General features: G+C 38.3%; 1 protein-coding gene across 1 annotated transcript in view; it reads left to right on the top strand.

Annotated features, from left to right (window-relative positions):
* The window catches only part of ANKRD26 (ankyrin repeat domain 26), a 147,582-nt gene that overhangs the window by 105,339 nt on the left and 25,747 nt on the right, over nt 1–16,496 (top strand). The window contains exons 31-38 of the mRNA XM_019509242.1: nt 875–1,050; nt 1,236–1,329; nt 4,572–4,697; nt 6,091–6,203; nt 7,662–7,803; nt 10,734–11,024; nt 11,946–12,181; nt 12,755–13,001. Coding sequence (XP_019364787.1) covers nt 875–1,050; nt 1,236–1,329; nt 4,572–4,697; nt 6,091–6,203; nt 7,662–7,803; nt 10,734–11,024; nt 11,946–12,181; nt 12,755–13,001 — 1,425 coding nt within the window. The remainder of the gene's footprint in view (nt 1–874; nt 1,051–1,235; nt 1,330–4,571; nt 4,698–6,090; nt 6,204–7,661; nt 7,804–10,733; nt 11,025–11,945; nt 12,182–12,754; nt 13,002–16,496) is intronic.

Below are 16,496 nucleotides of genomic sequence, written 5' to 3'. Positions count from 1 at the left end.
GAATTTTTCTGAAGGTCCTCAGATCCTGGCTGTGTGTTTTTTAAGAATGCATACCATTAAGATACCATCTTTCCTATTTATCTACAGAGATAAAACTCATCTAGACAGATACTGGTCATTTTGAGACTCAGTTGGTAGACCATCCTTTCTTTTTTTTCCCCCGCTCTGGTTTTGACAAATTCACTTTTGCCCTCAGAATGCTACTGCAACAATTATTTTTCTAGCCTGTTGCTTTGACTACATCATCCCTCTGTCGGCAGTGCTCCTCTGGCTCCCCATTCCCTACTACATCAAGCATAAATGATTTGTCATTATTTTCAAGGCCCCCCATGGCCCACATCTTTTCTCATTCTGTAGCAAGATGTTAACTGCTGCCTCTAGTTAGTCTTTGATGCCAGCTTTTATTGCCCACTTGTTAAAGTTTTGAATGGTTTTCCAGTCTTGGTTTGGACAACTTGCAGGGAATCGGTCTAGGAACTAAAGAAGCCAAAATGGAGGAAATTGCAGTAACATTCTAGGAAGGCAGTAACTAGAACATGGACAATGTTTAGCCATTCAGACAGAAATGTCTTAATTTTTTAAATTCCAGATAAAATAATCAACAATAGTTCAAAATCAAAAACAGTTCAACGATTTGTGAGAAATGTTAAATTTGGGACTTTTATTGCCTTTTTTTTTTTTTTTTACGAGAGAGGGAGTAAATTTAAAAGTTTGAAATGTTCATACTTAACTCTTTGAATTTTGATTTTGGTATTCAGCAGTGATTTATATATTTGTTATATATTTGCATTCTGAAAGTCGTGTAGTTATCATTTACATTTGTGTTTCTTTTTTGTTTGTTGTTTGGTTTGGTGTTTTGTTTTTGTTTTTACAGCTGCAAGAATCAGAAGAACAGTATATTCAATCTGAGCGACATGTTCATGATTTGAAAAATGCATTGGACAGTAAGGAACGGGAAGTGATTGCTTCTTCTCAGAAACTGGAAGACCTTTTAGTAGCATCGTCTGGAACAAGTAATGCTATAAAACAACTGGAAGAACATGTACAACGGTAAGAAAATAACTGACGTGTTGAAACTGTGTCTTATTTATTTATTATTTATTAGCTTTACATTATAAAGTGTCGTCTTATATCAATAATTATTTTAAAGCTTTCAAGTTTGTGCTGTCATAGATTTAGAGTTTGGCCCTGAAAAAGGATGTTGTCACATATTACAAAGTATATTTCCTTTTAAGACTTGAAATTGAAAATGCCAGATTGGAAGCTACAGCCAAACAGCAAACAATCAGAATTGAGGTACTTCAGAAAGACCTGCAGGAATCTGTCTCCGTAAGTCAATTATAGGTTTAACTTTCTCATATTTTTTATTGAAATTATGTAGTAAGTGTATGTTTACAAAAGAGCTTTAGGGAAATAATTTCCATATTCTATTGAACTGCACTTCTATGAGAATCTCAATTTAACGTATCCAAATATTTGATTTCTGACGATTTTCAGACGGTACTAAAAGCCAAATTATGGATTTGTCATTGTATATTAATACCAATATGCAATCCCATGGCCTAGGGACAGACATTGCACATAAACCAGTTTAAGTGATCAGAACCTGGTTTAAACCTGTAACAGAACACATTCAGTGCACATAAACCAGTTTGAAAATGGCTGAAACTGGTTTGAGATAAACTGGGTTGAACGTAGTATCAGACTTACCTGATTTGGGTCAAACTTGTTTATGCAAAGTCTGTCCCAGACCTCCTGCTGTTCTAAGTTAAATCAGTCCCCCAGCATCCTGGCATGCTCTCTGGGCTGGGCAGGGCTCTGCTCCACAGCAGGGCTGGTCCCTCCCCTCTGCTCCCTGGCCAGAGCTCCAGCAGACTTGCAGGCACAGGAGGTTCTGCTGGCTTCCCTGTGCCCCCCACCCCCTCACCAGTTGCTGGTTAAGAACCCTTCCTCCTCTCTGCCACAGCACGGACCATAGCCAGCATAAGGTATGCTAGCTAATGCTTTGTAAGGCTCCAGCAGAGACCGCAGACACAGGAGGGTCTGCCTGGCCTTACCCCTGCCGTACCCCCACCCTCCCCTCGCTGCTCAAGCAGAAAATCCTTCCCTCCCCCCATCTCCCACAACATGGATCCTAGGCATGTGGTAGGCTAGCTTAGGCAGAGAGGTGTCTGTGTGTATCTCTCTTCAATTTCACTAGGGCAGGCAGACAGAACAGTGACTGCTTAGGGCTGTTTGGAGCGAATCAACAGGTCAGCCAGTAAGCTGTTTAAGAAGTTTGAAGTAATGGAGAGAGGCATTTGTTTTGTTAATCAGGTGATAAAGACTGTTATCACTATCAGCTCTCAGCTGGCTTGCTTGCCTGTCCCTTTGCTGCAGACATTACGACAAAGCAGGGAGGGAGATTAAAAACTTCCATATCATCAACAGATGCATGCACTGCACCCCCCCCCTTGCCTCAGAGTTTTAACCCGGGCCTGGGGTCTGGCAACACTCCCACCCCTTGAGCCAGCAGCGGGACCGTGCAGGCCGACCTCTCTAATGAGTGTCCTGCGGGGGCCTGGCCACACTCCCCTCGGTCAGCTCCCTGCAGATGGGAAGGGAGGGCTGCTCTAGTGCCCTCCCCAGCTTTTAGTTTGAGCCACTGCAGGCATGTGCCTCAATTTCCTCCGTCCAGAGAAAATGTCTGTCCGGTTTCAAACCAGTTCAGCCTAGCCAGGTTAGACTAACCTGCAAAGACTGAATCAATTCAAGCTCAGGCTTTATGAATGTCTGTCCCTAACCTTATTGTTTAGTTGGTGTTCAAGATTTAAATCAGACTACATCTCAAACATTCACATATATATAAACTATGTATAATTTCAAAGCATATTTGCAACATGGTAACTAATGGACATTCTTTTGGATATTGTTGCTAAGCATTTCTCCTGTATTCTAATGCTAAATGACAAGCAGAAACCTGAATTGAATTGTTTACTTTGTATTATATTCCAGCTTTTCAGTTTTTAAAACTAAGAAGCACCAGATAACATCCTTCATTTGTGCTTTATTTTAAAAGTTTTCTAAAGGTTTGAATTCATACTTAATGAAGGAATAGTGCAGCTTTAAAAAAAATTGTGCTTGCGTGGAGTTAGTAGGCAGGATTTTCCAATACGCAATGGCTGATTTTACTTTTGCCTTGATTTCTTAGCAGGGTACAATAAGCGGCAGTGTTGGATCCTGTGGTGTCATTTGCAAAATCCTTTGTGATGCTTTGAATTTGCAGGTGTCACTTATTTAAAAGCTACATTTTCTTCCATGGTCACTTGTTTCCTGTTTAAGTAACATGTTTATTTTTGTGGACTTTGGCTTATGTTCGGTATAGTTGCCAATGAACAAAATGCTCTGTATAGAAATTAAGATAAAGTCATCTTTCTCTAAAGATTGACACTTTTCTTTTCCAATATTATGGACACAATCACTTAGGAAATGCTTTCTATACAGAATAGTTCTTTCTTTTGACTTTCTTCAAGTAGCCATTGCTCCAATCACTTGAGAAAAATTTAAAAATTCAATATTAATTCCTAGCTATTCTTTTTATTTACCATGCTAGTTGCACATCAAATTATTTGTATCCAGTAAAGTACACCCTTCAATTTGTGTACTACAAAAAATTACACCATTTCCTCATAAAATGATCTGTGATATTCCATGTGTTTGCAAATCTGTTAACATATGGAAGTGAAATTTATCACTGGTTCCTGAAATCATCTTTTTAGCATTGCAGCTTGGTACATGCTGATGGCCAAATCACCAGGATATCAAATAAAGATTGTTGATTTGTTTCATGACCCCTCACCCCCTAAAAATGTGAATTTTCTTGTAGCAATTTTATGAGCATATTTGCTAATGCCCTTTTAAAAGATGTCCCGCAGTGTCTTAAAACTAGTTTCTCCCCCGAAGAATCAGCAATCTAAGTCTTTGTTCTAAGAGTTAACACAATTTTCTGTAGATCACAGGGTATAGTTTTCATATTTTCTTGATACTCAAAGTGTCTGGTGGGGAGAAATTGGCATAATTTGGAAAATTGCAATCTGTCTTTGAGGGAATCTGTAGAAGATAGTTACGAAGTTTTCTATCTCTGAGAGAGTTAGGAATTGTTATAGAAGGCTACAAGACAAGAAGGTTCTTCTTAACAGAAGATAGAAGCCTTATTTATGCATTCAGTGAAATCTCCAACAACTTCATTTGTGTAAGGAAGGTTTTTATAAGTTTAACTCTGATACAGTCTCCCAGATAATCTGTATATAATAATGAAATATACCTGATTCAGCAAACAGGGGTTTCTGTTCCTAATATTCAGTGTTCATAATAATCAATGCATGTCTTACATTAGATATAGAGTTGGTTGGTTTTCTCTTGGAAGGTAATTTGTACAAGATGACATTTCTCTATCTAGTACCAGAAAATGTTGATGATTAGGAGCCTTCATATCTGATGCCACATGATAAGATAAAGCTGCTAAAATTTATTAAATAAAAATTTTCAAATTGCTTTCTGTTGTTTTTCTTCTGCTAATACTACTTTGGTAGGTCCAAAAGCAAAACATGCTTTCAATGACAGCACAAGATACACGTAACATGTGGGAGGAGGAACTTCAATCAAGATCCAGACTTGGAGTTCGACTATCTCAGGAAAAGGCTGAGATATTGGAGCAGGTAAGCCAAGAAAAAATGGAAACAGTTGTCAATTTTAAGTTCAGTTTACTTTTCAAGTAGTTATTAGTATGTTTTGTCAAATTTCTAGGTATCATTTGAAATTCATGCTCAAGATAACTTATGATTGGGAAAGCCACCCCAAAGCTTTGAGGTCACCTCTCAATGTGAAAGGGGATGTGCTTCTCGCAGGGAGTTGTATACATGATATGGTAGACAGTAAGAGTCATAGATCCAAGTCCTATTTCACTTTAGATCGATAGATGTTACCATACTGTCACTACAAACACTTATAATTCTACAGGTATCAAAGGGAAAGACATGCATGCCCCTGAAGGGCTACAACAACGGTAGAAGGTTTATAAAAATGTTCTGGCTTGAAACAAATCTCAGACTCCCTGTTTCCCAGAGTGATCTGCTCTCCTTCATTCCCTCTCCTCAAAGTGTAAGGGAGGGAGAGTGGCTGCTTGCACAGTGGGGTGGTATAAGGGGGGCACATGGGGCACTGGTGCTACATAGGGCCCCCCACATAATGTGGGCCAGGGGGCATGTGTTCCCCAGATACTCAGAAGTTGGACGTCCCTCCCTATGTTAAGATGATATGTTTGAAAGAAGAGAGCTTAAAGTATTGCCAGTCACATGATTATTCCTTCTCTGATTTTCCTGAGGTCATTAGTTAACTGAATCCCATGATGCAAGGGATTTAAGCATAAAATGACAACTTTTTTACATGTTTCCTAAAACAGGGAACTATGAAGATCCTTCTTCTCCTGGAACCCCCACTCCACACTGGGATTTGGGACAGATGATTCGGAATTTTTTATAGCTTGTCAGTTAATATTACTTTTAGATAACTTAGTGAAACTTTTGATTAGGGTCTATGATAAGTATGCCACTGCAGTGTCAAAATCCCAACATGTTAATGGGTCCTACCTCAAGGAACAAAAAGAAGAATGCATGCTTGTTTCAGTCCAGACAAAAGGAGTGCCAACCGAAGTACATTTTTAGATATGAACATACCAGTTTGCTTTCTGCCTCTAGAAGTAATGGAGATCCTGTTGGAAATGCACTGGCGGTCTTTGTATGTATGTGGAGATCCCCAGTCACAGTGTGGGCACCAAGACTTCATTACTTAATGAACAGTGAATTCATAGCCTTAATATTAAGAATAATTAATAACCTTAACCTTAGCAACATTGAATATTACCTGTCTCTCTCTCCTGCCTGTGAATGTGTATTTAACATAGCTTAATGCAAAACATCACCGTTTTAAATTGCATTCCAATTTGTTTGTCAGGAATGTAAGATTCTGCTTCCTTTATATCCACAAATGGCAAATGTAAACTGTCGTTACATGATATATGTAGGAATATGTATGTATTTTTCTTTTTGGAAGCTTGAAAGTGAAAAGAAAAAAGCGAAGAAGCTATTAGAGACAAAACGATCGGTGGAAGCCCGACTGGATCAAGAGATGAAAAGAAATGGTGAACTGCAAAAAGAGTGTTATGGGTAGGGATCTTTGATCACTTTTAAAAGTTTTAAGAATGACCTAAAATTTGGTCCAATTAGCTTAATTTTAACTTTAAAAATTTGTATATTACTATGTACATGCTGTTCATGCTCAACCGTTAAATCGTAACAATCACTTACATAATAGCATATCTTTATAGTGTATTTATTCGTATACCACATGCATAACATGCCTGAAAATTAGTCCTCAAAAATCAGGTACATGTCTTATGCACGGAAATTGATTTCTGTACAGGAATGGAAGCATGGGGATATTGTAATGGCTACTGGGAGCTGGCTCTGCTGGGCTCTTGGCCACATAGAAGGTTGACTTTTCAGTGTCACCACCCTTTCGCAGCAGGTCCACAGGTAGAGGTTTTACCCTCTCTCAGCCTCCAAGCAGCCAAAAGCTGCTGGCAGTTTGGCACTGACTGGAAGGGTTGAATGTCTAGCTGTAGACCTGTAGCAAGAAGGTAAATAACTCTGAGGAATGGCCTCTGTCCCTCCTCTGTGTGGCCAGCATGTGTGGTGAGCCCAGGCTGTGGAAGGTAGGATTCCGGAAAAATCTTTTTTTCTTCATTCTGCCTTCCCAAAATAACATGAGAGACTTATTTGAGGATGTGTGGCATGCGAATAAATGTTCACTTATGCAGCTGAGTAACCCAATTATGGAATAGTGCAAAAAACATTGGACTGATCTGTTGTGCTGTGCAGTTTTTTCTGATGGGGAAAGACAGGGCACCTTACTCCCTATGCCTGCACATATAGACATCCAATATTGTTTAATGTCTTTATTAATGATCTGGATGATGAGATTGGGTGCATGCTTAGCAAATTTATGGATGACACCAAGTTGGATGGAGTTGCAGGCAGTCTGGAGGGTAGGGTTGTGATCCAGAATGAGTTGGATAAAATGGAGAAATAGTCTGCACTCAATCAAATGAAATTCAACAGGGACAAGTACAGAGTCCTGCATTTGGGACTCAATAATTGCATGCACAGATGCAGACTGGAAAATGGTTAGTTAGGTTGGAGTACTGCAGAGAAGGACCTGGAAGTTACAGCAGACTATAAGATGAAAAGGAACCAACACTGTTCTTGTTGCAAAAAGGCCAACACTGTACTGGATTGTATTAACAGTAGTGTCTCTTGCAAATCAAAGAAAGTGATTCTTCCTCTCTGTTCAGTCCTGGTGAGGCCTCACGTGGAGTATTGTGTGTAGCTTTGGGCCCTACATTTCAAGAAGAACGTGGCTAGATTAAAAAGAATCCATCAGAGAGCAACAAAATTAATAGCAATCTGGGATGCACACTGTTGAGGAAAGGGTGAAAGAACCAGGGTTATCTTGTTTGGAGAAGAGAAAATTGAGGGGGGATTTGACAATAGTCTTAAAATACCTAATGGGCAGTTATGGAGAAGATGGGTTTTATTTGTCTTTCCATTGTATTTGCTATGCAGAGTCAAGAAACTTCTAAAAACAGCGAAGAAGAAATTAAAAGAATATGAGAGTAGAGAAAGTGAGTTGCAGTTTAGTTTCCAAGGAGAACTGAAGAACAAATATTCTGAAATGGATGGTGAAGTTAGTAGATTAAAAACAAAGGTAGGTTCTGTTGCTTGAAACTTGACACTCTGTGGATGTCCCTTTTAGAATTCTGGCTATATTTAAGTGTGTTTTTGTTCTTATAGATGGTAGATTTGCACTCTCTGCTTGACTTCAGACTAACACAGCTAACTATCTCTTTGTTCATATAGCTAGTGACTTTTAAGAAAAATTATATAATGATGCTTTTAAAGTAGTTGATTTATCCCTCTGCTGAGTCGCTAATACATTGTGAGCATAAGTTTCTTTTGAGGAAGAGGCATGACAAAAAGGCACATAATACTGCATTCTCCCCATATATTACCTCTGCAACTCTAGTAGAAGATTAATAAGGAATCTAGACTTATGTAAGTACAGCTTTCAGCTTCAAAGAAGAATTATGGGTAAAAAAAATCGTTTTTTTTTTAACATGGACAGTTGTATCTCCACTGAATGCTAAATGACTAATTTATCTACAACAGGATTAATAATAATGCATTGGTAAATTAATTACTGTATAAACTTGGCTATATTCAAAAACCATATTTTTTAGTTTTGTTTCATCACATATTAGTGTTCCAGTACAATTCACCTGTTAGGAATTCCACAATCAACCCTTGTGTTAGCAGACAAGGTGGTCCATTGGATGTGGAATTTACTATATTTTCTAATATACAGCAAACCCCAAATAAGTTACACCCCTTATTTTTAAAAGGCAGAATGAAGGAAAAAAGATCTTTCCTTGAAAATACTCGTAAGTACAGTATTTTTCCAGGGAAGAGGCAGCTGCAGCAGGATAGGAGCAAAACGTGTGGCTGCTACTGTACTGTAGCTGAAGGATGAAAAAGGTGCTACTGGCTAAGCCAGACTGCCGAGCCCCTCTTCTCTTCTTAAGCTGAACACGTGTCAGGTTAGCTGAGCACCAGATCCTAGGCAGCAGCAGTTCTAGAGTCATCTGAGGACCCACCTAGTTGATTCAGCAGGAGTTTCTGCCCCATCACCTAGGGCTCAGCTCCAAAGCTGGGACAGAGGTTTTTGCTGTGTTGGTTGCAGCTTCTCCAGCACAAGCCTCTCCAGGGGAAAAGACAAAGTGCTCATAGCTAGGGAATCCTACATGCTCAGTGTTCTGCCTCCTGTGCAATAGGTACAGTATTACTTTCTCTTTCCCTTGGCAAATGCTCCTGGTATAGTAGCTGTTATTACTATATTTCCTCACTTAAAACATACATGCCAAATTTCCAGCAACTGATTTGATGCATGTTATATGCAAGAAAATACAGTGGCTGATACGTGTTTTGGTCCACATCTGTCTTGCTAAATATCTGAAAGCATTTCCTACGAGTTTCATAGTTTCATAGATGTGAGGGGCTAGAAGGGACCTTACAAAATCATTGGGTCCAGCCCACCTGCACTTGGGCAGGAAAGACTGCTGGGGTGTATTTTATCACCACCATTTACCTAGCATTTGGAAATGCTGCTTTTGTTTCCTAGCTAGAACCTTCTCTACTAACATTCCTCCCTGTGTTAATGAATGTAACTCTGTTGCTAATGTGCTGTGTTTTTGATTTATGTAAGTAAATTATTTTATCATATATTATTGTACAATGCATTAAGTGCCTTCACATCAGTGTATTTTTATAAATTAAAAAATATTATTTGTATGGCTTCTTTACAGTGGTAATACTTATATTTGAGTGGAAAGGTGGGGAATTCATACATAGATTACTTTCTTTGCAATGATTTTGTGAAGATGAATACAGTTCTGGAATTAGACATTTGAGACTGTCTATGAATATTTTCAATCGTCTACATACTCATCTGATTTCTTGGCCTTTTTAAAAATTTAAATGAGTATAACAAGAAGTATATGAATTAGTGACAGAGAATAGAAACCTTTTTTCAGTCACCTTTAATCTAGTTTCAGAATGAAAAATCTGACCTTTTCTTCTAAATTATTATAAGAAAAATATCTTAGATTTTTTTTTCCTTCTCTATTAAAGTGTCAGTGGGAGAATCTACATGAGGTGCTTACTGTGGAGTTGCCTGATTAGTTCCTCAGTAAAGCAACTCTGTCTACAACGTGCCGAGCTATTATGCTGGAGTAAACTAATTAACTCTGCCATAGGTTAGTAGTGCCCAATACAAGTACTATCCTATGGTGGTGTTACTTACGCCATTGCAATGCATGTGTAGACGCTGACTGGGGCACAAGTGTGCTACAGTGCAGAGCTGCCTGATGGCTAGCCCTGCATTGTAGCAGCATCGTGCCCCAGCCAACACCTCTGCAGCACATTGAGCCTGGCTGAAGCAGCCCCAGGCTGGCAGGCTGACCCCTGGGGCTCCCTGCCAGCCAGGGCTGTCCTGCCCTGGCTCAATATGCTGCAGTCCCAGGTGCACGTGTAAACACTGCACCCAGGAGCAATAAACTCCAGCGCAAACTTCACAGTGTTTATTGCATCGTGCTGATTTCACATGTAGATGCATCTTGTGAAGATTTGATATTCTAACTATCCTATTTAACAGTTTTTAAATTGATGTATGCATTTTGATATTTAACATATAAGGCCCTAACTATAGTTATGTACTTGCTTACCTTTGAGCATTTGAGTAGACCCAGTAAATAATGAGACCAGTGTATTCAAAGCCCAAGTATGTGAGTAAACTGCCTTTGATTTGGGAGCTAAGGTTTTTGGGTTTTGTTTTTTTGCAGAGGTGGTTCTAAAGTATTTATGTGAACTACTGCATAGGGTGGGAGACAAAGGAAGTGGTCTTAAGCACCCTCTGAGAAACTGTTTAACAGATGTACTTTTAAAAATGTTTAGAATAGTTTTTGTTCATTTAACATACTCTGGATTGTAAAATATTTTGACTGATATTTTTCACAAACTCACAGAGTAGAAGATTTTGAGCTCTGTTTGATAACTAAGTTCAGTTTTTCTCAATGTATGCAGGTAGATGAACTATCCCAGCAGCTGAAAACAGAGTCAAAAAAAGCTACGCAGTTAGAATCTGCAAATCATGATTTGCGAGAACAGTTGTCTTCTATGAAGATACTACATAAGAATCATGAAAAGCTGGAAAAGAATAAATGGCAGTTGGAAGAAGAAGTTGCTAACCTCAAACGCCATGTAGAAACGAATATGATGGACCACAGTCAAATAGAACACTATAAAAGAGAGATTGAAGAACGAGCCAGACAAGAAATAAGACAAAAATTAGAAGAAGTCAATTTATTTTTGCAGGTTAATATATTTACTACTTGATGCTTTGTACAAGCTTTATATTTATTTTACATTTATTTAATAGTGGAAAATGTTATTTTTGAGATGTTTCTAGTATAGTAATTGAGGAACTGGAGACAGAGATGACGAAGAAAAAATGAAAAGAAAATTTGGGCACAATCTTTGATTCCTTTTCTATAGTGCCAGCAGGTCATTCAGTCACAAAGCCCATCCCAAACTGACTTTTTTTTTTTTTTTTTTTACCAGGGAGAGGAGTTCCAGCCTGTCTTCCACATAGAGGAATAGTATCCAAAAACCTTAGCAAATAACCTTTTTGTTCTCTGTATTTATTTTGCAGAGCACAGTAACCTTCTCTTCCCTGTTCTTTAGGCTATCATTCATCAGCTCCTTGAAGGAGAAAGAAATTAGAGGACATTTAAAAGGATAGGGCTTTTTTTGTTCTTTGTAAGTAGACGCAAAATGATACATGTTATGCTCTAAGTGTCATTGGTACTCAAACTTTCCATAGCAGATGATTTTATATGCCTAAACTGTGTCTATTCTAAAGACCAAATGTTGATAAAACACAAGTAACAAAGTAACTTTTTTGGTTTGCAATAATTATTTACTTTCTGAAAATATTATATGCATGAGTTCGTAAAATACTTGTAATTCTTTCACCGGCACTGGGATTGGAGCTGCAGTTAGACTGCCAATTGAGTATCAGATTTGATGTAACAGCAGCCTGTTAATGGAGTTTCTTTCTAAGCTGAAGTCATTCTTTTGTGTAGCGATTTTAGATTTCTCCATTCTTTATTGCTGGCACTAAGGAATAATAGTTCCCTGAGTAAATTGGTGTACTTAAGTTGTGTTTGAGAATCTAACAAGGAGGAAAATTCATCTTTGCTTTTCAATTTATTAAGATAATATGATTTGCTTTAGACACAGGCAGCCTCCCAAGAGACATTAGAACAAATAAGAACTACTAATAATGCTTCTCTGAGAAACCAACTGGAGCACAGAATGAGAGATCTGGAATCTGAACTTGCTAGAATAAAAAACACTCAGCAAGACAGCATTTTTCAAAAGGAGTCCACCCAGACAGAATTGGAAAGGTACAAAGACTTGTATGTGGAGGAATTAAAAATTAGAAAATCTCTGGCAAGTAAATTAGAAAGGTAAGTCAAAGCCTTTACTTTAAACCAAAAGATAAACTGCTAATTTTCCCCATTATTAAATTTATCTCTAAAACCTCTCACAGCTGGACCTATACCACATGATGTGCATAAAGACTGGGCATTTCCATTAATAATGAATAACTTAATATTCTATATGTAGTAGAAATATATTTAATTTTTATAGAGTGTAATGTGTATTTTTTCAATTTTTATCTTTTGGCTGTTATATAGTAATTTCTTCTTTGTTCATGGTAAGAAAGAAATTGTTTCTTGTATTATAGGCCCAAATCCATATTTGAATGTAAAAGTTGACTTCTGAATAAATAAGCTCCCTCTTGTAAGGTAATGATATGCTGTTTATCTCTGAGCACTTCGCAGGATCAGCCTTCTCTGAAAGGATGTATTGTCCAATGGTTAGAGTACTAGCCTGTGACTTGAGACATCCAGGATAAATATTTTTGAACAGCCACATTCTAGTTGAAAAAGAATAGATTGCCTCAGTGATCAGATAATGCAGTTGTGGTGGTGAAATAATTAACAAAAAATGCTTACATGCTTCTTAACTATTTATAGAGCTAATGACAGGCTTGCAGAGGCCAATGCTAAACTCCTCCATGAGCGTCACAAGAGCAAATCTTTAATTGCCAACAGCATTGTAAATGGAAGTTTGACTGCAAGTCCAGTTCTGGATACAGCTCAGCTTGGAAATCTTGGGAACAATTTAGCACTAAATAGAAGTCTTGGTCTTGGAGGAAGCTTTATAAATCCAGCTGGAAATGCATTATCTTCAAAAAACAGAGTGGAAGCTTATCTGGCTAAGGTGAGCAATTCCAAATGTCATTCTTAGCTCTATTTGGGGTACTTCATAACACCATTGTCTTAGTTAATATAATTAAGGGACATTAATTTTAAATGTGAACATTTCCTAATACTATTAATCTAATTCTGTAAATGCTTCAATAACTAATCAAGAAAATAATACACATATATATTATTTGTTTAGGAAGAAAAAATAAATTAGTACTCCTACATACTGTGAGTTATAAGACTGTATTTACAAGTAAGCATTCACACATGCTACAACATATCCAACAATTGACACTTGAAGAAAAAAATTCTAAAGAATATATGTATTAGGAAACTCATAGCACAGGGGCATGTTAAGCATTTCTGTACCAAGATAATTTGTATTAAGGGTTTAGATGAAAAGATTATAAAATTATCCTAAAGCTATCAGCATTAATTTAAAAGAAGAATGCAGAAATTCTGCAGAAGAAGTCCATGGTACCTTCACAGAACTGCTATTGCACATGTGGCTTGACCCATGAATACTAGCTTTTGGGAACCTTGAAAAAAAGAATAATGTGCCATGGAATTTTTAAACTTCAGACTGCATACTACTAAAGAGAGATTTATACTATGCATATTGACTGTTTCTTTTAATAACCCCTTTAAATTGTCTCTTTGGTCTCACTCTTTGGTAGTATCTTACATACATACAAGCTGTTCTATTGCCTGGTTTCCTTTTACTTTAAAATACATATAGCACAGAATTAAAAGATAAAACTATTCTTCATTGAATGGCTTCCTTGATCCACACTCTTTTTAGCAGTGGATCAAGTTATACAGTGGAAGCACCTACACAGGACACTGACTGTGCAGTAGCCCGATACTACTGTACAGTAGCGTTGTGTGGCAAAAACTGTGATGCAATGCCACTGCATAGTAGTATCACAAAAGAGGCATTTGCCAGCACTACTGCTCAGTAACTTAGGTTACTGCATATTTATGTAGTACTTGTTTATACAAGTAATAATAAATACACAGTAACCACTGAACAGTAGCCACAGCCAGTATACCCAGGTCAGTTATGTGTCTTTTTTTAAAGAAACAAAAAAGACAGAAAGGAAAGAAAGTGGAAAGGGAAATAGGGAAAATGAGGATGAAGAGATGTAATCAGGGAAAGAAACAACACAGAAAGCTTAGGGTAGTCATATTTTATAACTTACTAGATTTTGTAGTTTGTATGTGTAAGATACAGGAAAGAGGAATACCAATGATAAGTCTTTTCACAGTTCATAACAGTGTGTACATTTGTGTGAGTGTTTATGCTATGCGCATGTTCTTTTTTGCTGCTCTGCCAGTAATCTGCTTTGAAACATGACTTCCTTTTCCTTCCCCATTGTGCATCTTTACGAGATCTGATGTGATACAAAGTAGCACTGAATATCTTAATCTCATATAACAGATACTAGATTTGACTTCAATCGCTTACTTTTTCTAATCTTTTAATACTTTCTTCATTTAAAAAAATATTTAAAAATTATTAAAACCAATTATTTGTCATGCCATAAAAAAATCCTGGCTGGCTTAAATGAGACCATATAAGAAACTAATAAGTGTCTTATTATTTACCTTTCAGCAGCTCTCACTGTTAAGATCTAAGAATATTGTCTTAGAGTATTTTCTCTAAGATCTAAGAATATTTTTCTAAGAGTATTTTCTCTACCAAAAACACTCCTTATAGTTTCCCACTTTTCAGCTACCAGCCTTTAATCCATTAAGAAAGCAAGTGCCTTCTGCTGCTGTGTAAATGTTCACAGTAGTATAAGGATATGTTCTCATATCTCTTGTGAACGGCGAAATCCATGAATGAAACACTGCATTCATGAATGCAGTTTGTGTTCATAAACGCAGTGCCCCCAGTGGTGGGGGGGGCATGGCTCTGGCGGTGATGGTGGGAGCGTGGTGGCAGGAGCCTGGTGGCAGCAGGAGCCCAGCAGCAGCAGCAAGTGCGGAGCTCCCGAGGAGCTCCTGTAAGTGTATAAAGTGTACTTAAAATGCAGGTTCAGCATTTGCAAATATTTGAAACTGTGAATGCTGAACCTTGAATAGCGAGGGTTTCCAGTATAGGCAATAGGTTTCAAAATTGTCATTAACTTCAATATGATCAGTTATAAATCAATTTAATGTGCAGATCAACTGTATATTTCATTAAAATATTCTTAAAACCTTCTAAAGTAGATTTAATATTACTTTAGGTTATTTCATTTCACTCAATTTATGGCTTAAAGTGGATTAACTATATATCAACTTCAGTTAAAATACCTAACATTAAACAGTATGTACCATTTGCTAATAAGGTTTCTGTAGTGGACCAGCACAATAAATCATTTCCTAGGGAAAGGTTCTTGAATTGAGTGGTCAGATTCCCCTAGGCCACTGCTGTCCAACTTCTAAGTCCCCAGGGGCTACACAATTGGGAGCCGCATGCTGTATGGGCCACGCTGAGTGAGCCACAGGCCATACACCACACAGACAACTTCCCCCCTCCACCTTCACTGCTGCATCAGGTGCCCTCCCCTGCCCCACTGCACCACATGGGTGCGATTTCCCCAGTCCCACAAAGCCCTGGATTCACCTCCAGCTTCTCATTGTTTGGTGGGCTGTGTGTGTTTGGCGTGTGCATGCACTGAGAAGCTGGGAGTATTGCTGGCTGAGTGATTGCTAATTGCTGCCTGGGCTTGACAGAAGCCCTAATGAGGGGGCGGAGCCAGTCCAGGCCCAGCAGGGTATAAAAGGAGACTCTCTGAGAGCAACTAGGGAGCCAGCAAACAGGGGCTGCAAACAGGGTAAACGGTCTGCAGGCAGTTAGAGCCTTTCAGCTTGGTGTGAAAAAGCAGGAAAAATGGGACCTTTTGGGGCCAGTGAGCAGTAAACAGGCCAGCTTCCAGGCAAGTATGCTAGGGAAGGTGTGCTTGGAAGAAGGGCAGTAAGAGAGAGAAGGCAGACTAAGAGACCCAGGGAAATGACTGGAGGACATTGCAATGCCAGAGCCTTTATAAGCTGCACGGTGTACTCTTCACAAATTTACAAAGCATTGTTTGGATTTTGAGAGGAGGTTTTTTTAATTTTATATTTCAAGGTTACTTGTTTTCAAGCTAGGGAGGCCAAATTCTTCCTAAATAGACTCCCTCTTCTCTGTTATTTTTTTTCTGGAGCAACGTCGTATTTTGGGGGGGAGGAGGGGGGTTGGCAGGGGGTTGTTGTTTATTTCACATGTATAAAGTGCCCCCTGAGCAATTTTCTCTTATCACCTGTGGCAACAGGTTGGAACGTGTTACTTTCTCTTGAAAATTAGTTTTAAGAAATACTGTTTCACTTTCTCCATCATCCTCTCATTTCTATGTCCCCCATCTCCTTTCCAGTTCAGAGTCAGGCTGTAAAGATTTTTCCAGAAGAAATAATTTTAATCCATTCTCTCTGGATTTTGCCACTCTTCTCATAAGAGATTCACAAACCCTACATTTCTAGT

This window comes from Gavialis gangeticus, unplaced genomic scaffold (genome assembly GCF_001723915.1).
Source record: "Gavialis gangeticus isolate Ggan-Ray unplaced genomic scaffold, GavGan_comp1, whole genome shotgun sequence".
NCBI lineage: Eukaryota > Metazoa > Chordata > Crocodylia > Gavialidae > Gavialis > Gavialis gangeticus.
The sequence above is the reverse complement of the archived record's forward strand: the minus strand, read 5'-3'. Positions and strand labels throughout refer to the sequence as shown.